We start from the raw sequence: 24,675 nt of genomic DNA, 5'->3' as shown, positions 1-24,675 counted from the left end.
ATCAGCAAGTCATGGCTGAAATTGCTAGGAACTCCAAAGAGCAGAGTGGTCTGTCTATAGGCCACAGTAGTTCGATTGAGAAGTTTATTAAGATGAATCCTCTGAATTTTTCAAGAGGAGCTGATCTTGCAGTCGCTAAAAACAGGATGCAGGAGATTGAAAAAGTGTTTGCAGTGCTACAGTGTACTGAGGAGCAGAGGGTGCTATTCGCTACATATAAACTGACTAGAGAGGCCGAAAGATAGTGGATAGTGCCTATAGAGATGACATGGGAATGATTTAAGGAGATATTTTTTTGATAGATATTTTCCAGCCTCGTCTAAAGAAGTTAAGATAAAGGAGTTTATGAACCTGAAGCAAGGACAGCAGACAGTACAATAGTACGCGGAGAGGTTCATTGAGTTATCTTTCTTTGCCTCGTACATTATTCCAAATGAGAAGAAGAAGGTAAGACAGTTTGAAAGAGGTCTGAGGAGAGAATTATATAAGCAAGTGTCGATACTTAAATTGAAAGATTTTGCTGAGTTGGTAGACAGAGCAGATATGGTAGAAATCGAGGAGCATTTGGAGGCTTAGGAGCAGAGACATAGGAATAGACCCACACCTTCTGGTTTCTAGTAAGGGTCTTGTCGAGGTTGGTGGAAGAGAGGTGGCTACTACAGGGATTGGAGGCAGGAGTCAGGGAATCGTAGGATTCAAGGTATGCAGTCTTTTCCAGCTTGTTCGACTTGTGAGAAGAGACATTCGGGGGAGTGTCGTGCCAAGTGAGGTATCTGATACCGATGTGGGGAGCCATGGCATATGATGAGGGATTGCCAAGCTCAGATTGGAGCTGCTCCCACTCCTAGACCTACTTGGGGAGGCTATCAGACACCTTGTGGAGGTCAGCAAAGTAATACGGCTCCAGCGAGAGTTTATACCTTGACACTTGGTGTTGCTAAGACAGCCGGTGACGTGGTGATAGGTATGGTTAGCATGCTTTCATTTAAAGTTATTGTATTATTTGATTCAGAAGCTACACACTCATTAGTTTCTATAGGGTGTATTAAATTGTGTGAGGCAGAAACATAGTTATTAGACACTGAACTGTTAGTAACTACACCGACCGGGTCAGCAGTGAGGTGTCGTAAAGTGTTCCAAGGTTGTCCAGTGGATGTCCACGGAAAAGTTTTGTCTGCTGATTTCATAGTGCTAGATATGCACAGGTTTGATGTAATTTTTGGCATGGATTGACTAGCAACTAACTTTACCTGTGTAGACTGTCATTTAAGAGAAGTGATATTCAGACCTCCAAGAAGACCAGAATTCAAATTTATAGGGTCGCGAGTGCGATCCCCACCTCAGTTAGTTTCAGCTATTTAGGCGAGGAGACTGCTCCTGAGTGGTTGTCAGGGGTTCGTGGCCTTTGTGAAGGAAATGTCATGGAATGAATTGAAGCTCAATAGTACACCAGTGGCAAAGGAGTTTACAAATAATTTTCTAGATAAGCTACTAGGCTTGCTATTTGATCGTGAGGTAGATTTTCCTATTGATCTGATTCCAGGTATAGCGCCGATCTCTAAAGCACCTTACCAAATGGCGCCCGTAGAGTTTCCAGAATTAAAGAATCAGTTGCAAGATTTGCTTGATAAAGGTATGACCTAGTGTATCTCCATGGGGAGCTCCAGTGTTATTTGTAAAGAAGAAAGACGAGTCCATGAGGATGTGTATAGATTATGGGGAAATTAATAAGATGACAATAAAAAGCAAGTATCCTTTAACCTGTATAGACGACTTATTTGATCAGCTCCAGGGCACATGTGTTTATTTTAAGATTGACCTCATATTAGGCTACCATCAAGTGACGTATCGCTTGGAGAGGAGGACTCTATGCTATTGAAGGAGGGATTGTAAAAGGTTGCTTCTACCCGTAAATGAGTGGAATAGTGAATCCTTGGGTGTGTTGCCTAAGGCGAGGACGTAGGCGAGGATAGTCGAACCACGTAAAATATTGGTGTCACTCTCTTCCCTACACACTTTAATTTTTTACACATATATATACTGTGTGGTTGTGAATTTAATATTTTGCAAATCTATAAACTGCATGGATTAGTTATTGCTGAAAACTAATTTGACTTTGGGATTGCAGAAATCAAAAGGGAGTCTGTTGGTTGATCAACACATATTGCAAAAATTGTAAGAGAGTTCGTTGATTGGTTAACACCCAAGACTCATTAATTCATTAAATAACTAAGCTTTTTAATATTGACAGTGGTTTGTTAAAATTATGAGTTTTGGAAGCTTGGTTGGATTTTCTATCTTGAATCATATTGAGTAATCAAGCTTATATTGTTGATTGGATTGACATACTTAAAAAGATGAATCTTGGAAGCAATTGCAGAAATTGTTATATTGTTTCATATTGTGAAACTTATCTTGGCTGATTGAATCAAGTTAATTGGGTGTTGGTTTAAATTGTTGAAAGAAGTATTCAAATTGGAGTTTTCATTCATAAAGGTTTATAACTAAATTAATTTTCCGCTGAACTTGTGATTGTAAATCAACTTTGCATGTGTGATTGCTAAAACCAAAAAGAGTTGAGAAAGAATAAATTAAAGAGGGTATAAAGAAATTTTTAAAATCTCAATTCACCCCCTCTCTTAGGAGTACACCTTCCTTTTTCAATTGGTATCAGAGCAAGATTGTATCAAATCTTAATCTAGAAGCTACATAAAGATTTAAATGACACACCTAGGTGTATCCCTTTTTGCTGAGAGTCAATCCTCTTATAGACCACCCCTCTTCTACGGTGTCAACTATACTTTTTGTAAATAATGAATAAGGATATACCTGCAAACCATGGATTGGAAAGCTTGGAAAGTTGTCACACATGGTGACCTTGTCCCTGCTGAAAACATAGACAACAAAGACATACCTAAGGAAGAAAAAGAGATGATTGATAATGACTTTAAGATGCTGCAAGTTATTTCAAGTGCCATGAATGCACTATATTGTGCCTTGGATGTAAATGAGTTTAGTAGGGTCATGACATGTAAGTCAGCCAAAGAAATTTGGGATAAGTTAGAGATAACCTATGAAGGAACGGTCGAAGTTAGAGATAGTAGAATCGACATGCTCACAAGTGAGTATAAGGCCTTTAGGATGAACCCGGATGAAACTATCACTAGCATGTATACTAGGTTTACTCACATAATACGCTCCTTAAATGCTTTAGGAAAAAATTACTCAACATATGAAATGATTCAAAAAAAATCCTTAGAGGACTTCCTTCAATATGGGAACCTAAGGCCTTAGCAATCACAGAAGGAAGAAACCTAAAAAATACTTCTCTTGATGAGTTAATTGGATCCCTTCTCACATATGAGATGGCGATAAATGAAAGAAATTTTGAGAATAATAATAAAAATAAGAAATCAATAGCCTTTAAGGCTGCCAAAGAAAGGTCTAGTGATGAAGACGAAGAAAATGAATTAGATGATAAAGAACTAACCTTTATTACTAGAAGACTTGGAAAATTTTTGAGAAAGAATAGGAAGTTTCCTCAGAAGTTTAAAGAATTAAAAACTGACAAAGGAGAAACAAACAAAAAAAGAAACTAAGAGTGAACCTCGTACGTGTTATAATTGCAAAAAGGGTGGATATATTAAATCTGAATGTCCGTAGCTGAAGAAAGACAAGAAGAAGAAAAAGAAGGCAATGAAAGCTACATTGGATGATACAAGCTCAAACTAATCGGACAACAAATCAATTGAATAAGAAGTTGCCAACATATGCCTCATGGCTCACAATGCTGAGGTAAACTCCTACTATAGTTCAACAGAAGATTCTAATGAAGAGTCATGTAATGATTCATGTAATAGTATGCCTTCATACAAAGAAATCTAGGCTAAATTATTTGCCTTACACAATAGGTTCATAAAAGTTACTAAAAGGAATATAGCTTTGAAAGAAGAAAATTAAAATCTAAAAACTCAGTTCGAAACCTCTAAATCAGCTGAAAAAGAAAAGGATTCTCATATTGGTGATCTCATGAAGAAAATAAACAACATCTCTCAAGATTTGGTAAAACTACAAGTAAATGGTGAAAGCAATAAAGACTTAGAAATAAGTACCCTTAGAAGTAAAATTGAAGATAAAGACACGATCATCTACAATTTTACTAGAGGAAAAGAGAATTTTGAAAAGATGGTTGGACAACAAATGATGATTAGTGATAAAGAAGGAATTGGAAACAATGGAATTGAAAGCAAAAAGAAGAAGAACCTATTTATGGGATATTTCATAAAAGAAGCAAAATACTATGCTAGTACATCTTCTACAAATATTTATAAACACACTACTTGCTTCTTGCGTAGGAATAAGGGACACATAAAGTTTAATTGTCTACTCAAAAAGAAATAAGTCAAAATAAAAAATGAATGAAAAGTAAACACTAAAAATAGATATGACTTAAAAAGAATTAAGAAGGTTTGAGTTCCAAAGTAACACCTTGAATCCTTCCTTGTAGGTATGCTTTAGGACCACTTCATCAAAGGAAAAATGGTACTTGGACAGCGAGTGTTCAAGACACATGACTGGGGATAAAACAAAATTCACCACCCTAGTTCAAAAAATGGAGGGTATGTCACCTTCGGCGACAATGCTAAAGGTAAAATCATTGGAATCGGAAAAATAGGTAAATAACCTTCCTTAACCATAGATGATGTTTTGCTAGTGGATGAGTTAAAACATAATCTTTTAAGCATAAGCCAATTAAGTGATAAAGGGTTTGACATAATCTTTAAACAAGATAAATGCAAAGTTTAAAATCCAAGAAAACTTTCTATTTATAGCTTATAGAGTCAATAATGTATATTGTATAAACTTTGAAAATCTAATTTCTCAAGAAGTTACTTGCTTAGCTGCAATGAATAAAGCCAATTGACTTTAGCATAGAAGACTAGGACATGCAAGCATGGAATTATTATCAAACTTATCTAAAAACAAGTTAGTCAAGGGTTTACCAAGCAAATAAAAGACAAACTTTGTGATGCTTGCCAACTTGGGAGGCAAATTAAGACAAGTTTTAAAAAGAAGAAACATATTTCTATAGTAGACCCTTAGAACTTATTCATTTAGACCTATTTGGTCCTACTAGAACACAAAGTATATGAGAAAAGCAATATGCGTTTTTCATAGTTGATGACTACTCCAGGTTTACCCGGGTACTCTTTTTAGCCTCCAAGGATGAAACTTGTAATATATTAATAAATTTGTGCAAGAGACTTCAAAATGAAAAAGGATATGGTGTCTCAAATATTATGAGTGATCAAGGAAGAAAATTCAACAACAAAGAGGTTGAAAAATTTTGTAATAAACATGAAATAAATCAAAATTTTTCAGCACCTAGAACTCCCTAAAAAAATGGTGTTGTTGAAAGAAAGAATAGAACTCTTCAAGAAATGGTTAGGACTATACTCAATGAGCATAAGCTACTTAAGTATTTTTGGGCTGAGGCAGTAGATACCGCGTGCTATGTAATAAATAGAGTATCCATAAGATCAAGCCTAAACAAGACTCCCTATGAACTATGAAAAGGTAGAAGGCCTAACATATCTTACTTTCATGTATTTAGATGCAAATGTTTTGTATTAAATGATAAAGATGATTTAGGTAAATTTAATGCAAAAGCTGATGAAGGAATATTCTTAGGATATGCATTAAAGAGTAAAGAATTTGGATTCTATAACAAAAGAACTCTCACAATAGTAGAATCAATGCATGTAACCTTTGATGAGGAAAATCCATTTAATAAAACAATAAATGTTGAAGAAGTTCACACCACTCAAAAACCAAAAGACTTAAAAATTATAGAAGTGAAAGAAGAGAAAATTGAATTAACTTCAAATGATGATGCTATAGAGAATTCTTAGTTACCAAAACAATGAAAATTTTTAAGAAATCATCCTAGAGATCAAATTATAGGAGAACCATCATGAGGTGTATCTACTAGATCTTCATTGAAAAATCTATGCACTCATTTTGCATTCTTATCTCAAGATGAACCTAAGAACCTTGAAGAAGCTCTAAGTGATGATTTATGGATAGTGGCTATACAAGAAGAATTAAATCAATTTGAAATAAATAAATTATGGAAATTAGTTCCTAGACTGGATGACCATTCAATTATTGGAACAAAGTGGGTATTTAGGAATAAAAAGGATGAAAATGGAACTGTGGTAAGAATTAAAGCTAGACTTGTGGCTTAAGGATATAACCAAGAAGAAGGAATAGACTGCAATGAAACATTTGCTCTCGTAACTAAAATGAAAGCCATAAGAATGCTATTAGCATATGCATCTCACAAAGAATTCAAACTTTATCAAATGGATGTGAAGAGTGCATTCCTAAATGGTTTTATAAATGAAGAAGTATATGTAGCACAACCTCCGGGCTTTGAGGATATTCAAAATCTTGATTATGTGTTTAAGTTAACAAAGGTCTTATATGGATTGAAACAAGCCCTTAGGGCTTGGTATGAAAGGTTAAGTGGATTCCTACTAGAAAAGGGATTTTCTAGAGGAAAGGTAGATAGCACATTATTTATCAAAACTAAGAAGGAAGACATGTTCATTATCCAAATCTATGTGGATGATATCATATTTGGTGCAACAAATGATGATTTATGCAAGGAATTTGTTAAGTGTATGCAAGAGGAATTTGAAATGAGCATGATGGGAGAATTGAATTAATTCCTAGGACTAAAAATTAAGCAAGTCAAGAATGGAACTTTTATAAATCAATCCAAATGTCACGCCCCGAACCCGCGGATAGGTCTCAAGTGTGAATATAGTAACCTAATCTGTCTCTATATCAATTAAACATACATGATACAATACTGAATGAGGTTCCGACCCTGTGGGGTACACATGAACCCTATACACATTCACATACATATCCATACTCATCAAATACGCAGCGGAAAATATTCTTTCTATACATACATTTACCATACCAGAGTCTATACAGAACTAGGATATACGTTACCAAAATTATAGTACATACCCCGGGTGTCTACAAAATCCAACAATGACAACCCGGTTAAAAAACTCGTACCTACATAGGTACTAAACGTAGCTAAGCGACACCCCCGCTTCCGGATGCTAGGATGCTAGTTTCGGCTACCTAAAGGACCTAAAAAATATTTGTATATTTGGGGTGAGACACCTCTCGGTAAGGAAGAAAACAGGTTATATCAGTGTGTGGCATATAAGTGTTATTTCAGCATAAAACATAACACAATACAATACAGTACAATACAGTTCAATACAACTCATTACAACTTAATACATTTCCATTATTTTTCACAAATCCATTCCAGTACATACGATACCAAACATACGGTCAGTGTCATCACTCTCAAGCACCTGATACCCTACAATAACCGAAGCCTCACAGCGATATCGTTGCTTGTACAGTGTAGTTCACACCCATCAATGACCAGTTGGAAAGAACAGGTGATATTTCACACCCTCGAATATAGAGCCGGACACTCGTCCATGGTAATTAGTTGATACATGGTGTCAGCGTACAGTAATTAGCTGCCACTAGCTGATTCAGCGTACGGTAATTAGCCGCCACTAGCTGATTTCATAAAACCTGAAATCATTTTGGAAATCATGTCCCTATACTCATCAGCGTACGGTAATTAGTCGCCACTAGCTGTTTTTACAAAAACTTGGAACATTTTACATACAACCATTTATTCCACACTTATTTGAGTATACAACAAATCATATCGTTTTTCAGTTCAAGAATATAGTTTAATACAAATATGGGTACAGTCATTTCAATACTATAGTTTTAATACAACATACAGTTTTTCCAACAAATTAAAGATGTACCCGAAACCCTCAAATTTTCCCAAAAATTGTAACCCAAAAATCCCATATTTTCACCTGATAGATTTTCCCAAATAAGTAGCCCAAACATACATACGATCGTAAACTACAGGTTTACTGATCCCGATTTCAAAAATAAACTGATATAAACAGAATCCCCTTACCTTTTCTCGAATACCAAACTACAAACTCTATGGCTCCAAAACTACAAATCGAGACACCAAAACCTAAACAACCAAGAACAAAACTTCCTCATAACTTTTACTACTACACATATTTCGAAAGGAAATTTAAATTAGACCCTTACCTCGATTTTGGATCAAAATCCAAAAATCCACGAAATGACTTTTTGATCCACTATTCTCGAAGAGATTCCTCCCCTGATCTATGTGGTAACGTCAGATCGTCAAATCAGACGATGAACAGTGAAGAATCGAAGGGAGAGAGATAAAGAGAGAGAGAGAGAGAGAGAGAGAGAGAGAGAGAGAGAGAGAGACCGAGAAAGAGAGAGTTTTGACTTACTTAGCCAAGAAGCAAATGAAACAGATATTTATAGCCCCTTTGACCTGGCCAACTTCGTTGATGATATGGCACCTTCGTCGACAAATCATCCATAAATTTCATCTACGAACTGGCCCCTTCGGCGACGAACCCTATTTCGATATTTTACAACCCATTCGGTATCTCTTCATCGATGAGGCTCTGAATTTCGGCAATGAAGAGTACGAGGGCCTTCATCGACGAAAACAATGTCTTTGTCGACGAAGCCTGCAAAATTTGCCATTTTCCGGATATAATGTTTAGTGTATGCATGTGTGCAAGATTTCAATTAGATCCTAATGAATCTCATCAAATAACTATGAAAAGGATTTTAAGATACTTGATAGGTACTATTGACTTAGGACTTTGGTATCCTAAGGACACTAGATTCGAAAGGATTAGTTATTTAGATGTCGATTACGCTGGATGTAAAATTGATAGAAAAAGTATAAGTGGTACGTGTCATTTTCAAGGACGATCTCTAGTATCTTGGTTCTCTCAAAAACAAAACTCCATAGCCTTATCTACTGCTTAAGTTGAGTATGTGGCAGTAGGGAGTTGTTGTGCACAAACACTCTACATGAGGCAACAATTAAAGGACTTTAATCTAGAATATTCTATTATACCTATTAAGTGTAATAATACGAGTACTATAAACATTTCTAAAAATCCAATATCACACTCAAGAACCAAGCATATAGATATTAGACATCATTTTCTAAGAGATCATGTGCAAAAAGAAGATATTATACTAGAATTCATAAATACAAGTGATCAATGGGCAGACATTTTTACCAAAACTCTTCCAGAAGAAAGGTTTATATCAATAAGAAGAGAACTTGGCCTATTACTCAATAGGGAAGTGGTTTAGAAAGAATACAAGAAGAAGAAAAATTGAAATTTTTGGGAAGTCGGGTGACTGAGCTCAGTGACCCCAGTCAACTGATAGGTCACTGACTTGTAGGAATTCAGTTTCTTTGTCAATCAGGCGACTGACTTCTGAGACCCCAGTCGACTAGATCATCGGGGCTTTATATATTTTAAGCGCAAAACCCTAATTTTTTCATTCCAGTCAACTGGACTTGTCTCCTCAACTCACTCAAACTCATTTTCTTCCATCCCCCCTGCTTCTAAACCCAAAATCTTTCATTAAAAGAGTGTAAATTATCTTCCCACATCTTCCTATACGGATTTTTAGGGTTTTCTATTGTGTTCATTCATCAAAATGCCACAAACAAAACGCGCATCGAATCGAGGTCCTACCTTCGGACAAGAAGAAGACAACATTGACTAATGGCTTGTGGCTCCTTATGCTAAATAAAGATATAGAAATCATCTTCGAGCAACCGATCCAATACTTGGTAAGATCATCGACACAACTTTCTTCGAGATAGAATTTTCAAATATTCTACCAATGTTTAGGGCGATAGGTTGGAAAAATCTTGTGGTTTATCAAGCAAAGGGCCTATACCCAAATCTCGTTAAGAAATTTTATGCGAATATGGTTCAAAGTCAATCGGTACTCACTACCGAAGTAAGAGGACAAAGAATATCGTTAAACCCACAAACCTTGGCCCCCATTCTTCGTATTGACTAAGATGATTTTGAGTGTCCTACATTCTCACATACTTAGATCATGGACCAAGGATTCACCCCCGAGAAATTTTTTCTGTTAATTATGGTCGAAGGCCCATATCAATTTAGGAATCCTCCTAAGTATACACAATTGAACCTGTAAGCACAAATACTTCAGAAAATCATAACATATAATATTGTACCGTAGGCCGAATCACACGATTACAAGTCATACGTGGACTGCTTTGTCATGTGGTGCGTTTCGAAAGGGAAGAGACTTGACCTATCCAGTTTGATTCTGAAATGGATGTGGACAAGACTGGACGCACGACGAGTTACTCTTCCATACGACGGCATCCTTAATCTCCTTTTTTCTCATCTTAGTATCATCAATCCAAATGAGTTGTTCATTCAAAGGACTCGATATGATCTTTTTGGATCCACAACTCTGAAACAGATGGGATATGAGAAACATGAGCAGGGTTGGTTTCTGAGAGGAAGAATACCACCTAGGCAAGCACCTAAGCAAGCTCCACCTCCTGATCAGCAGCTAGAACCTCAGATTGATATTTCTTCATGGTTCATACCATTTCATCATCAGTTTACTACTTTTAGTAGTGACGTGCACTTAGGACTTCTGTATCTTAAGGAAAGTAATACCTCACTTCAGTCTAGTATTTCCTCAATTGATCAAAGACTTAGTCGTTTGGAACAGTATCAGGCTAGTTCCTCACGTTATCCTAGTGATGATGCTTTTGATATTGAATTCGAGGAAGAGAAAGATAAAGGAGATGATGAAAGTTCTGGAGATGATGATGCAGCTGATGCTTGATATTTTTGTTGCTATGATGTGTATTTCAGTGTTATATCAGTTTTTGTTGTGCATCTCATTGCTATATATATATAAGTTTGTTATGTTTTGGGTTGTATCTCAATTTTTTTTTTTTTTGGTATGTATCTCAAGATTGCTATACTATGTACACCTATGGTTTTATATGAATATCTTTTTGTATATGAATTTGTGTCTACTTTGGACTTTGCCTTATTATTTCTTTTCTCTTTTTGATTGATGTCAAAAGGGGGAGAAGGATTGAGTAAAATTGAAAGTAAAGTTGCAAAGAAAAATTGAGAAAGTTGCAAAATTGAGAATGATATATGAGAATGTTAATATATGATGATATGATGATATATATTGAAATGTTGATATATGAAATGAATCTGATATATTATTGAAAAATGAGATCTTGCAATATGAACTTTCATGCAATCTAAAATTAAAGTTGATACTATTTGAAAAATTATCATATGGATGATTATTGAACTTTCAAAACATTGTTAAAAATATGCTTATTGTAAGGGGGAGCCTTATCAAGGTTCACTCATTTTTACTCCTTATTTGTCATGATAGAAAATGGGGAGATTGTTGGCCTAACATGGCTTACTAATCTTATTTTGATGATAACAAATCAAAGGTAATTTAACATGTTTTGGTGAAAGTGATGATACTTCAAGAATCAGGTTTTTAAACTCAAGTTCAAGCAATCATGAAGCTCATTGCAAGACTACATGAAAAGGAAATGAAAACTTAAAGGACATGAAAGCATGAATTCCAAAGATGACTTGATGAAAGCTTAGAGAATTGAAGCTTAAAGGCAAGATGGACTCAGCCAATGACAAGCATGAAGACTCCAAACTTAGAATATGTTTAAGTCTTAAAAGAGTCTATATAAGTACTTTATTCAAATGATGATATGGTTGGATTTGAAGCTTATTAGGAAAATCATTGACTTAGAGACCACATTTTGAAAAAATCTCGAAAAATATTTTTCAAAAGTCTTAAATTACTTTGGGAAATATAAAAGAGCAAAAAAAAATTGGAAAAAAAAAAACAGCAATTTTGTCTGTCCAGGCATTTGACTATGATGGCCCAGGCTACTGACATATAGACAAAATGAATTTGGGAAAATCTAAGAAGACCTAGGCGACTGACTCTTGACAACTTAGTCGACTGATACCTTACTACCTTTGAATTTTCTGTGTGTTAAACTATCTAGGCGACTGGCCCTTCATAACCCAGTCAACTAACTCTTTGAAAATTCAAATTTTAAAGTTAATGGGAAGTTTCCAAGATTGAGTTTTTAAAAAGTATTCGTTATGAAAACTTGGGAAACACTTCAAGTCACTTAGGGAACACGAAATTAACCTTTTTATATCTATAAATACCCCCTAAGACAAAGTTTTTGAACACACCAAGCAATACACAGCAATCAGAGCTTTCCTGCTTACAATCCTTTCAAAGCTCTCTTGCTCACATACTTGCCGAAGTTCTCTACTGAGTTTTTCTGTGAAATTCTCATAAATCTTTGAGCATATACTCAATTCTTTCCATCAAGAAAGAAGCTCACAGTGATATACTTCTAAAACTTCAAATTCTCTCTATTGTTATTTTGAATTGAAGTATATAGTTGTGCTTTATTGTTGTACTAATCAGCTCTTGTAGAGAGTGTCTTTGTATAGAAAAATTGTTTTTGTTTTTGTGGACTGTTTAGGTTTTTGAATCATTGTTAGACCAAGCATGGGGGTATCGCTTCAAGAGGAGGGCTCTATCCTATTGAAGGAGGGATTATAAAAAGGTTGCTCCTACCCGTAAAGGAGTGGAATAGTGAATCCTTGGGTGTGTTGCCTAGGGCGAGGACGTAGGCGGGAATAACCGAACCTCATAAAATATTGGTGTCACTCTCTTTCCTACCTTTTTTTATTTTTTGCACACACATATATATACTGCGTGGTTGTGAATTTAATATTTTGCAAATTTATAAACTGCATGGATTGGTTATTCCTGAAAATTAATTTGACTTTGTGATTGCGGAGACCGAAAAGGAGTACATTGGTTAATCAATACATATAGCGGAAACCGTAAGAGAGTACGTTGATTGGTTAACACATAAGACTCATTAGTTCATTAAATAACTAAGCTTTTTAAAATTGACAGTGGTTTGTTTAAATTCTGAGTTTTGGAAGCTTGGTTGGATTTTCTATCTTGAATCATATTGAGTAATCAAGCTTATATTGTTGATTAGATTCACATACTTAAAAAGCTGAATCTTAGAAGCAATTGTTGAAATTGTTATATTATTTCATATTGTGAAACTTATCTTGGTTGATTGAATCAAGTTAATTGGGTGTTGGTTAAAATTGCTGAAAGAAGTATTCAAATTGGGAATATCATTCATAAAAGTTTATAACTAAATTAATTTTCCACTGAACTTGTGATTGTAAATCAACTTTGCATGTGTGATTGCTGAAACCAAAAAAGAGTTGAGAAAGAACAAATTAAAGAGGATATAAAGATAATTTTAAAATCCCAATTCACCCCCCCCCCCCTCTTAAGAGTGTACATTCCTTTTCAGAACTCAAGCTGTTTCAAGATCCTTGTGGTCGGAGATCTCCAAATCTTCATGTTAGTAGATGCACTCAAGTAATGCAATTAAAAGAGAATCATTTTCTATGTAATTCACAATTGAAATGATATTATAATGCTTTAGGCCCACAGAGGTTTACACTTCATATGCACATCAAATTCTTTGAGTTCTACCATTGTTGCCTTATCACTTTCTATTTCTATTAAATTCTTTTCTTTTTATTTTTTTAAAAAAGGTATGTTTTTTTCCTTCGTTTCAATATGTTAAGAATTTAGGAAACAGCCATACAAACACATGGAGGGGGATGTCCCCCATATAATTTCTCCTTTTTTTCAAAAGCTTTTCATATTTTTCTTTATACCTATATTACATTCAACTATTTTCTTGTGAGAAGTCCTTATTCATTCATTTTCTATGTAGAAGAGTCACTTTCTTCCACTTATTTTTCCCAAACAAACACCAACTACTCTTTTTCTCGTACATGAGAGGAGAGGTCTAAAGACTCCTAGTTCAAGAGTTTCTCCTAGTCAAAAAGGTTCAATGCAATTATTCTCATATGGTCATGGAATTCTTTAAAGAGGCAAGGAGGTTGAGGTGTAGCAAGGGGTTGGAGGGTTCGATGGCCGAACTTGTGTCTTCACCTTAGAGTATATTCCCGAACTCATAAATATATCATATTCAATAATCTTTTTTATGAACCTTTTAGAACAACGTGAGTATCCCTATAATTGTTGGCGTGGAGAAATCTCTTGTGTGGATGGCTTAAGGGTTAGGCTATGACTTTTTCTCTCAAATCTTTTTCACTAATTAAATTCTTACTTCATTGTGATGATCCCCTTTTAAATATCTATTGTAACATTATAAGTTTCAATGTATATTATTATTATTTATAGTGGGGTATATCCCTCTCTCATGACAACATAGATCCACCGTCAATGTAATATGATTTTATTTATTTTTATATACTTGAAAAAATTTTACATTTTTGCTTTTCTCTATTTTTATAGTTTAGTTAGTTTTTATGTCCTCGACAATTACTTTCAACCGAGCCGACTATGACTCATCACAAGTTGTTGGATAGAACACGATCAAACAAAGTATATATGGATATTTCAAATTTGTGTATGAATATTTTAGGGTATATAAATTATACACCAAAGAAAGATTTGTAAATTTTTTTAAGTATCTCGTGGCGAAACTTGTCATTTGTTTCTAATGGAGTAGGCAAACTAAACTACGCAACACCCCCTCCCCCTCCAACCTATTCCACAACTAGTAAGGGGATTATCTCACCCCCAGGGTGTGGTTCAGGTGGTAGTACAGGTTGCGGGAGTGCATTTCACGAGATCATATATTCAAACCCTCCCGGATTCTTTTCCGCTCCTGGATTCCTGAATTTACCCTCCCTTTGGAGTTGTGGGGTCAACTTCAAGGGGCGCAGGATTAGTCACATGGACCGTAAAACAGACACGTGGATACCCAGTGCATAATCCCAAAAAAAAAAAAGTAAGGGGATTATCTCTCTGATTAAGGGTAGGAAAATGACCATTGAGCTTAAAATTCTAACTAAAATATCTACAGTCATGGGTTAGTTATGGGTCAATTATGAAATATATTAACTATAAATAGTTACAAATTAATTATGCAATATCTAATATTTTTTTTCATTACAATAAGTTCTATCATTCAGCTAGTATTTAGAAAAAAAATATTTTCTACAAAAATTCAATAACTATACATAAATATATTTTTTTTAAATAGACGTTATTGCAAAAAAAAAAAAAAATAATTATACGTAAATATAGAATATATATATATATACTTAAAATAATATAAGGAAACAAGAAAAGTCAAGCTGCAGCATAGAGGGGTCCAAAACTTTGAGTAAGACATACTGCTGTGTCTACCTTGTGCCCCACTGGTCTATGACTCTGTTTCTTACTGAAAACAAATGAACCTAATTTGACTCTGTTTTCTTGGATCCAAGCTTTGGATTGGGCTGATCACTGGACAGAATTTGGATCCCACAAGAAACAACATCCAAGAAGAGCTAACCCGACGAGGGCCACCTTGCGATGTGCATGCCCACACACACCACACATGGACTGTAAAATGGGTTTTGCTTTCTCTCTTGATCCCCTGTTTTTGATATTACCTTCTTTCTTTTTTTGGTATTATCTTAAAAGGAGATTTGATTGATAGAGTTGCCTTTGAAAGTTAATGAGAGTTAATATATTTTTACTAATTTTAAGCGCAATGAATTTACGAACCTAAAAGGGACGTGCATTCGCTTATTAGAAATTCATATCTTAAAATTCGTACATGTAATTCTAAATTATAAGAAAGGCAAATTGCAATAGTTTTTCAGTTAAAAGAAATTCAGCTTTTTTGAGATTTGGTAAAAAGATAAAGAACTTCCTTGAGATTTCAAAAATGTCATCGTCATTCTCTAAGGTTTCAAAAATACTATTAACATCCCCTAAGGTTTTCTAGAAATGCATAAACCTCCCCAAAAAGAGTATCTTTTCACAAAAATATAAGAGGAAATTTATGTTTTGTTGACAAACCTCACGGTAGAAGTTTGAGCTTAAACTCGATTCAATTGAAACTCGTTTCAAACAAATAAACGAACCAAACCACTTAAAATAAAAATTTAAAATGAAATATTTAATGAGATTAATACAAAGTTTTTTCATGAGCTATCGATGAACTAGTGAACAAGTCAACAAATGAGTCTGCTCACAAGCTATTAAATGAGTCAGCTCTCGAGTTGTCAAACAACTCGTCTCCTAAGCCTAACAATTGGTGAGTATGATTCAGTTCACAAAAATTTAAATTTAAAGAATACCAAAATAATTGGATTCTTTATGCGACAAATTGAAGTACCAAGATAGAAACTAATATTAAGTACAACTTAAAATTATCATTGTTATAGTTTACCCATACAGAAGTTTATTGAGTTTTAAAGATTAAAAAAGAAAATACTACTCTCATGAAATTTGGTGAAAGAATAAAAAAATGTCAAGAATTTTTTTAGAAAAATTAATTTTTGAGACATTTATAAAATTTAATTTCTCTCAAAAATACTAAGTCTATTATTATTATTAGCGAATTTCACAGCATTTATGATATTTATAAAAGTTCAAAAGAGATTGTCTTTTAACCTAATCTGAAAGGTGGCCATTTTCTTTTTACAGTAAGTAATTTGAGAATGGGGTCCCTTTCTTCTGTCCTAATTTTTAATGACTGAAGTAAAAGGGAAGGAGAGAGAGAGAGAGAGAGCAAAAATTTCAACAAAGAGGGGGGTGTGGGGGAGAGGGTACCCCAGGAACAGGGGATGGAAAAGACCCCTTTTGGACTCCTAAGTCGGTCAGTCCCATTCGCAATCAACCGCCAAATGTCAGCCTCTACACTACACTCCCGACCAAAAGATCGCGTACACCAATTACCACTCTATTGATCGCCACACGCGCCTCCGCGCCCGTCGCCCGCACTCCGCAATCATACCGCCGTGCTAAACCCACCCGCTGCCCAAAACCGTCGTGTCACCTGACCCGGGGTCAAACTTTACCTCAGTTAACTGACAAAAGAGAATTTTTAACTGCGGTTAATTTTGTCCGGTTATGACTGCTCAGAAATCAGAGCAGTACCAAGGGCACTGACCGTGAAACTCGCGATATTTTTGTTATACCGCGATATTTTGGGAAGCATCTTTCAAACTCCCCACCATTTTCTCTCTCCTCTTTCCCTTTTTTTTTTCTTAAAAAAAATAAAATAATAATTTTTACTAAGAATTCGAAATATCGAGCGATTAATTTTTCTCAAGCAATAAATTCTCTGTTCCATTTAATTTATCTGTTTAATCTTTTTCTCAGTTAATTTAATAATATTTAAGATTTCCTCTGTTTGTTTTGTTTCTGTTCCACAGAAAGGGAAAGAAAATCTAGAGAGAGAAAGGAGGGGGAGAGAGAAAGTAGAGCGAGAGAGATCCTTTTTCAGATCTGAAGAAAAAGATAAGGATGAAAAGCAGGAAAAGAGGTCTCTGATCTGAAATTTGGTTTTGGAATTTTTCTATCGGAGAGATTTAAAGGTGTGCTGCAGATGAGAGTGGTCTTTGCTGTAGAAAAGCATCTGAGCCTTGTCGCTTCCCATTCACTGAGAGACTGTACGTTGAAGAAAAGAGACCTTCACTTTCCCGGGAAATTTTCATTTTCCGGCACTTTCTGTGAGTATCGGACATTTGAACAGCTGAGCCTCAGAATTTATTTGAGATAATTGGCCGCGTGATTGGGACCTTCGAGAAGCGAGAAAATTACACGACGAGAGCTGGAGAGGTTTTCGGCTTTGACAATCCGAGAGTGCGAAGTTTTGTATGGAGGGTGAATGCGTGATGCCTGATGGCTGAGAAGCAGCTGAAAGGACAGTAAGAGCGAGGGAGCAGGGAGGAGATAGACATTCTAGGGTTTCGTAGAGAGAGAAAGAGAGAGGATCGAGAGGACGAAACTGCCAAGGACTGTTTGGTATGGTGAATTTTCTCTGATTATGCTATTCTGTCGCTGGACGAACGAAGGTGACGCGCATCAACCTCTCTCACTCTCTCTCTCTCTCTCTCTCTAGTGATTTACTTTATTTTTTTTTTAAATTTTTTTTGGTGAATTTGCTTTGATTTACTTTGCCGAATATGTATAAACAATTGTTTCTGGTTGTTCGCAGCATTTATGCTGAGAAAAAAGTAATGAAGTGAGAGTAAACGTCACTGCGCTGCTGCAAACAACACTGTTTGATTACCACTTTCGTCGACAAATTGCAGAGACAGGCAGAGCACACAGTAACAATGATGGAGCCCGAGAAGAGCTTGGACTCTCAACTATGGCACGCCTGTGCGGGAAGTATGGTCCAGATGCCTCCGTTGAACTCCAAGGTCTTCTACTTCCCGCAGGGCCACGCTGAGCACTCTCACGCAACCGTCGATTTCGGGTCGTCGCCGGGGCTTCCGCCGCTCATCCTCTGCAGAGTTGCGCAAGTGAAATTCATGGCGGACCCTGAAACCGATGAAGTTTTCGCCAAATTGAGGCTGGTTCCTGCGGGTAACGGTGATCTCGACTGCGAGGACGATGGGGTCTTGGGTACGAATGGGTCTGAGGCTCGCGAGAAACCAGCCTCTTTCGCGAAAACACTGACTCAATCGGATGCGAACAATGGAGGGGGTTTCTCCGTTCCGCGTTACTGCGCGGAGACGATTTTTCCCCGATTGGATTACTCGGCGGATCCTCCAGTTCAGACCGTAATTGCGAAGGATGTTCATGGCGAAATTTGGAAGTTCCGGCATATTTATCGGGGGACACCTCGCCGGCATCTCTTGACAACCGGGTGGAGTACTTTTGTGAACCAGAAGAAGTTGGTTGCAGGAGATTCGATTGTGTTCTTGAGGGCCGAGAATGGGGATCTCTGCGTCGGAATCCGGCGGGCCAAGCGCGGAATTGCTGGTGGATCGGAGTCGCCATCTGGGTGGAACTCTGGTGCCGGAAACTGTGTCTCTCCGTACGGGGGATTCTCTGTCTTCTTGAGGGAAGATGAGAACAAATTAATGCGGAATGGCTGTTGTGGAAACCTAAATTCTGGTGGGGGATTGAGGGGAAAAGGAAAAGTGAAGCCTGAATCCGTCGTGCAAGCTGCAGCTCTTGTTGCTAATGGTCAGCCCTTTGAAGTTGTTTACTACCCACGCGCAAGCACGCCGGAGTTCTGCGTGAAGGCTTCGGAGGTGAGGGCAGCAATGAGGATCCGTTGGTGTTCTGGGATGAGGTTCAAAATGGCATTTGAAACAGAGGATTCATCCCGGATCAGCTGGTTCATGGGAACCATATCGTCGGTTCAGGTGGCTGACCCCATTCGCTGGCCTAATTCCCCTTGGCGGCTTCTCCAGGTGCTGTTTTTTTCTGCGTCTATACTTTTACATAGCACAATTTCGGTATATTCTTTGATGTATGGTTACTTTTTCTCCAGTTCTGAAATTATGGATTATTTCTATGCTGAATAATTACGTCTCTGGGTGGAGGGCAAACTGCTTTTAGATAAGCAAGATGTTCTTACTTCTGTGTTTTTCAAAAACTCTTAACCCTGACTTGAGAACCGTGAAGTCCTTACGATTCAGGTTGCCATCCAAGAACGCATTAGATGCAGTGAATTGCTTTTCACCAAAAAAATATAATAATAATAATAATAAAACAAAATAAAAACGTAAAAACGAAACAAAAGAGAGAAAAAAATTGCATCGAAGGCTCTTTGCAGCTGAAGCGATCCATTGTTCAATTTTTGGCTATTTGCCCCTCTAGTTGTTCCTTTAGGGATGAAATCACACTCTTTCATTTGCTTCATCTGCTTTATGATTTCTTCATTTCTGGGTAAAACTTAATATTTGTTTCTCTAGACCCTTTTTTTTGGGTGATCTAGTACCGTATGGTTTCTCTGGAACTCACATGCTGAAATCATACCATCCAATTCGTGAAGTATTATTTTAACAAAAATTCCTGAAAATTTTAAAAAACCACATGGTGTCCACAGTGCCTGCTCATCCAATGATGCATGTTTTCCTGACATGAGCTTCATGCCCTGTGTTGCCCCTCAAGGTGTCACTTGGGAACTTCTTTCAATATTTTTATTTTTTATTTTTTATTTTTTTTTTAATTTTTAATTTTTTGTAAAACTCAAAGCTGCTGGGTCTGTTTTGGGACTAAGGGCGACTCCTCATGTTTTATTCTTCCTGATGGAAAATTTAGATTTGTATTAACAGGATTCATATTATCATTGATACATAAATTACACATGAAATGATTTCTTTGGTTATTCCTGTCCTTTCCTTTAGAGTCTGAGGCACTATTTTTCATTATATTTGTATAAATTGTGGCTTCGTTGTCATGTAACTAGGCAGTGATGCATTCCATATAAGGGTAAGGAAACCCAGTAATGAAGAGCTGGCCCTTATGAATTGCATATGAGCAGTGAATGATGATCTTAGATTAAACTAAACTGGTTTCTTTATATATTTATTTATTTATTTTTAATCTTGTGGGTTTCTATGAACATTTTTAATTAGATAATCAATTCTTGATCCCCAAACTAGCGTTCAATTTTTGGCTAGAGGATGTCCCAAACTTACATGTTACTCAGTGTACATGTCATTGTTTAGTATCCCAACCTGGCAATATATGTGTCCAAAATCAATTATGGTAACTGAATTCTTTTGTCTGAAAATTATGGGTATCATTATTTCATCTATTATTAAGCAATTGCTTGCCTAAAATTCATGTGACATTTTTCATTTGATATATGGAGTTATGCCTTCCCCTTTCTTGCATTCTTCCTGCCAAACTGCATTGCAGGTGACATGGGATGAACCAGATTTGCTGCAAAATGTGAAGCGTGTCAGCCCATGGTTGGTTGAGTTGGTATCAAACATGCCTGTCATCAACTTATCACCCTTTTCACAGCCAAGAAAGAAATTGCGGCTTCCACAACACCCAGACATTCCCCTTGATGGCCAATTTCCAATGCCATCATTTTCAGGCAACCCCCTTGGGCCCAGCAGCCCCTTGTGTTGTCTATCTGATAACACTCCTGCAGGCATACAGGGAGCCAGGCATACCCATTTTGGAATATCGATCACAGATCTCCAACTTTACAATAAACTGCAGTCAGGGCTGTTTATACCCAGTTTCCAGCAGTTTGATCAGCCTTCTAAAATGTCTGATAGCATCACAACAGGCCATACAAACTGCAATGAGAATATATCTTGCTTGCTTACTATGGGAAATTCTAGTCAGAAATTGGAGAAATCTGATGATTTAAAGAAACCCCAGTTCATACTATTTGGCCAGCCAATACTCACTGAGCAACAAATCTCTCGTAGCTGTTCAACTGATGCAGTCTCACGAGTTTATTTTGAAAAAAGTTCATCACATGCAAATCTTGAAAAGTCAAACAAATTTTCTGATGGTCGAGGATCTATACTTGAACAACAGAGTCCAGCTGAAAACTTATCCAGTGCCAGGAACCTTGGATTTCATTCAGCTGAACTTGGCCTGGATACTGGTCATTGCAAGGTTTTCATGGAGTCGGAGGATGTTGGACGAACTCTTGACCTCTCAGTCCTTGGGTCTTATGAAGAGCTATACAGAAGGCTGGCCAACATGTTTGGGGTAGAAAGATCAGAGACACTAAACTGCATACTCTACCGTGACGCAACCGGGGCTATTAAACATGCTGGGGATGAACCGTTCAGGTATCTTATATGAAATTTTGTATCTTTTTTCTTTCAGTAACCTTTCATGCTGTGGACTATTTGGCTCTGTGAAATCTCAATGACATCAGAACCGGTATTTGGGAGAGAGGCACGTGTCTTCCTGGGTCTTATATATTGTGGATCCTTTTTTCCTTTTGTGTTTGCAGTGATTTTATGAAAACAGCAAAAAGACTCACAATACTGATGGATTCGGACCGTAGCAGTATTGGAAAGTGAGTTCAAATAATCTCATCTCTCTTTCTTTATAATATCATGATACTTTTCTGTCAATTTTTTTATGTTTGAGATTGGTTTTCCTAGCTTGGCATATGGAAAATCAAATATGAATGTAAAATGGTTTGGTTTTATTTCTTTTTAATTTTTTTGGGGGGCAGGCCAGGGATTACAGGTCTGCGGAATGCTGATAATGGACTAGATTCTTCCAGCAAGACAGGTCCCCTGAGCATATTTGCATGAGTTCAAGAGTGGATGTAGAAGACCATGAATGCTCGTTGAAGAGTTCCCATGCTGTTCTAGTTATATAGTTAGGAGACACGGTGTGAAACTCCATTTTCATTCGTAGTAAGGTCTAAAGACATTGCTTCGGAAGTGTCATATGTTTTTTCAAATACTGATGCCTAATATAGTGCTAAGCTTTCATGCCTGAACATGCATAATTTCACCTGTAATAGTTATGTTTTGACCTCTGCTAGTCTGCATCATAAGAGAAATTCCAGTCACTCTAGGCGTAGCCATAGTTTGGAATTTAGACTCTTGAGCAAGATTCATGAATTAACTTCTCCATTCCTAGAGTAGCGTTTTTTTTTTTATTGGGGTGGGGGGCATTTTTTTGAAAATATCTTAGATCATTTAACTAGTGTTTTGATGATCCTGGAGTGAGAGAGAGAGAGAGAGAGAGAGAGAGAGAATCGAGCTTTCTTAACTAGAGTGGAGATTGACCTCATTGGATTGTATACCAGGATTCATGGATAAACTGAACTATGTAATGCATATTGCAGTATCAAATTGCTCTTCATCATTTGATGGTGGACTGGTCTCCTGATTTATTTCTTTGTTGCTTTGATGTGGTGAGTGGTTTGTACTATTTGATGCTTCCTTCTCCAAGAGTAATGATTTGGTTAGCCACAATAAGATGATTAATGCCAATGAATTTTAAGCTTCAGGACACCCACATGGATCTCACCCTCCTACAGTATTCGTCATCTCAGTCCTAAAGAATCAGCCAGCTATATTTGAAAGCTGTTTTTAACTCAACACTGAAGTGTTATATGGAGACCTCTCTAACCGATTACATCTTGTATGTGCACGTGCGCGCGTTCTACTCTTGCTTTTTATTTTTTTTATTTTTTGGATTATGCACTGGGTATTTACGTGTCTGTTTTACGGTCCACGTGACTAATCCTGTACCCTTTGAAGTTGATTCTACAAATTCAAAGGGAGGGTAAATTCAGGAGTCAAGGGACGGAAGTGAGTCCGGGAGGGTTTGAATACCTGACCTTGTGAAAGGCATTTTCGCAGCTCGCACTACTACCTGAACTACACCTGATTACTCTCTTCCTTTTTAATTGTTGCTTGTAGGTGCGCTTTGGAGGCAGGTATTTGTTAAACGCAGAGGAGCAAGGGATGCTTTTAATGAAAAGTTTTTGCAATTAATTATGTTGGGAAGTATGAGCTTTAGATTTTTTAAATTTAAATTTTATATAAATGGGTAAAAAGAGCGGATTCTATGAGATTCGCAGAGTTGGGAGAGCTCTGCTCTGCAGTTTGTATTTATAACCTGAGATATGGTGATGATCTCTGCAGTTATGCTATGACACAGCTGCGCATTCACTGACAAAAGACATTAATCCCGATCATGATAAGTGGGTTTTAGTGTCATGTCTCGTACCGCCCACACGCATATAAGTGTATGTGGGTTTGGTTCGTGTCTAACATTTATGAACTTGATGTATGGTTTTACAATCAACCAAATATAATTTAATGCAAAATTTAAGAGAGGAAGGTCTTACTCAACTGAGAAAACCTTCTTTTTTTGAGACTTCTATCTTTTTAAAATGACATCTTCATGATGAACCAGATGATAAAAGTTAAGGTAGAACAGAATTCGTTCTAGGAAAAATTTGATTGGAACCTGCAAATAGGTTTTTGTGATCAGTAGTACAACGCAATAACTGTACTGTATGATTGAATTTTACATAAAAATATAATGGAATCGAGTTTCATTTGATTGTGCTCTATTCAAATGTTTTTTTATTTAATTTTTCTTCTAATGCATTTCATTCCTCGAACTAAACATGACAGAAATGTAGTTTGCGTTCATGGCAATCAGCGGCATATCATAAACTACCAGCAATTCTACAATATGCTTTTCTATTATAAATTTCATTGTCACTGTTAGCTGTTCAAATGTATGTGACATACAGTAGGATCAAATAGACTGCGCAAAGGCTTGCATTCGTAATACTTCATTTTTTTCCAATATCTTGTGGCTGAGCAATTAAAATACCATCGGTCCTGGCCTGCAAGTTGCATACCTAAGATAACATTTGCCTCTCCTAAATCATTTATAGTACCAAAAATCTACAAATCATTGACAAATAGACATTTTAACACATGCATTTCATTATACAATTTATAAAAAAAATTGCATTTGCCACTATCTTTGTTTTAAAACAATTGGAAAGCAACTGTTTTGGTGCATCTCTTTAAACCATACAAAGATTTTAGCTATTTATAGACTTTCTATATAACCTTCAAGCTGATCTATATAAATTTCTTCATTTAAATCTCCATTTAGAAAAATAGCTTTTACATCCCATTTGATGAGCAAAAATATGTACAACTAGTATAATAATTATAAGTCTAGCAGAAGTAACTTGTCGTATAAGAAGGAAAATATCGTTTAAAGCTTGTATTCTCTATTTATTTAAAACATGTTCCTAAATATAAGATTAATTCG

General features: G+C 36.4%; 1 protein-coding gene across 2 annotated transcripts; it reads left to right on the top strand.

Annotated features, from left to right (window-relative positions):
- Positions 1-17,210: 17,210 nt before the first annotated feature.
- On the top strand, positions 17,211-23,765 carry LOC131148676 (auxin response factor 18-like). Of its 2 annotated transcripts, none has more exons than XM_058098548.1 (5): positions 17,211-17,987; positions 18,131-19,340; positions 20,797-21,695; positions 21,863-21,928; positions 23,295-23,765. In XM_058098548.1, the coding sequence occupies exons 2-5, from the start codon at positions 18,252-18,254 to the stop codon at positions 23,320-23,322; spliced, it is 2,082 nt and encodes a 693-aa protein (XP_057954531.1). In that variant the 5' UTR covers positions 17,211-17,987; positions 18,131-18,251; the 3' UTR covers positions 23,323-23,765. The 2 variants fall into 2 exon arrangements, with proteins under 2 accessions (XP_057954531.1, XP_057954530.1); XM_058098547.1 differs by lacking the exon at positions 23,295-23,765 and adding an exon at positions 22,091-22,734.
- The last annotated feature ends 910 nt before the right edge of the window (positions 23,766-24,675 follow it).

Source organism: Malania oleifera, chromosome 2 (genome assembly GCF_029873635.1).
Source record: "Malania oleifera isolate guangnan ecotype guangnan chromosome 2, ASM2987363v1, whole genome shotgun sequence".
Lineage (NCBI taxonomy): Eukaryota > Viridiplantae > Streptophyta > Magnoliopsida > Santalales > Ximeniaceae > Malania > Malania oleifera.
Note: the sequence above shows the minus strand (reverse complement) of the source record. Positions and strands in the feature narration are given on the sequence as shown.

Excerpts from the sequence above, each read along its gene's own strand:
- LOC131148676 (XM_058098547.1), top strand. The coding sequence starts at position 18,252 with ATGATGGAGCCCGAGAAGAGCTTGGACTCTCAACTATGGCACGCCTGT. Across the intron at positions 19,341-20,796 it reads CCCCTTGGCGGCTTCTCCAG|GTGACATGGGATGAACCAGA; the intron begins GTGCTGTTTTTT and ends ACTGCATTGCAG. Across the intron at positions 21,929-22,090 it reads GACCGTAGCAGTATTGGAAA|GCCAGGGATTACAGGTCTGC; the intron begins GTGAGTTCAAAT and ends TTTGGGGGGCAG.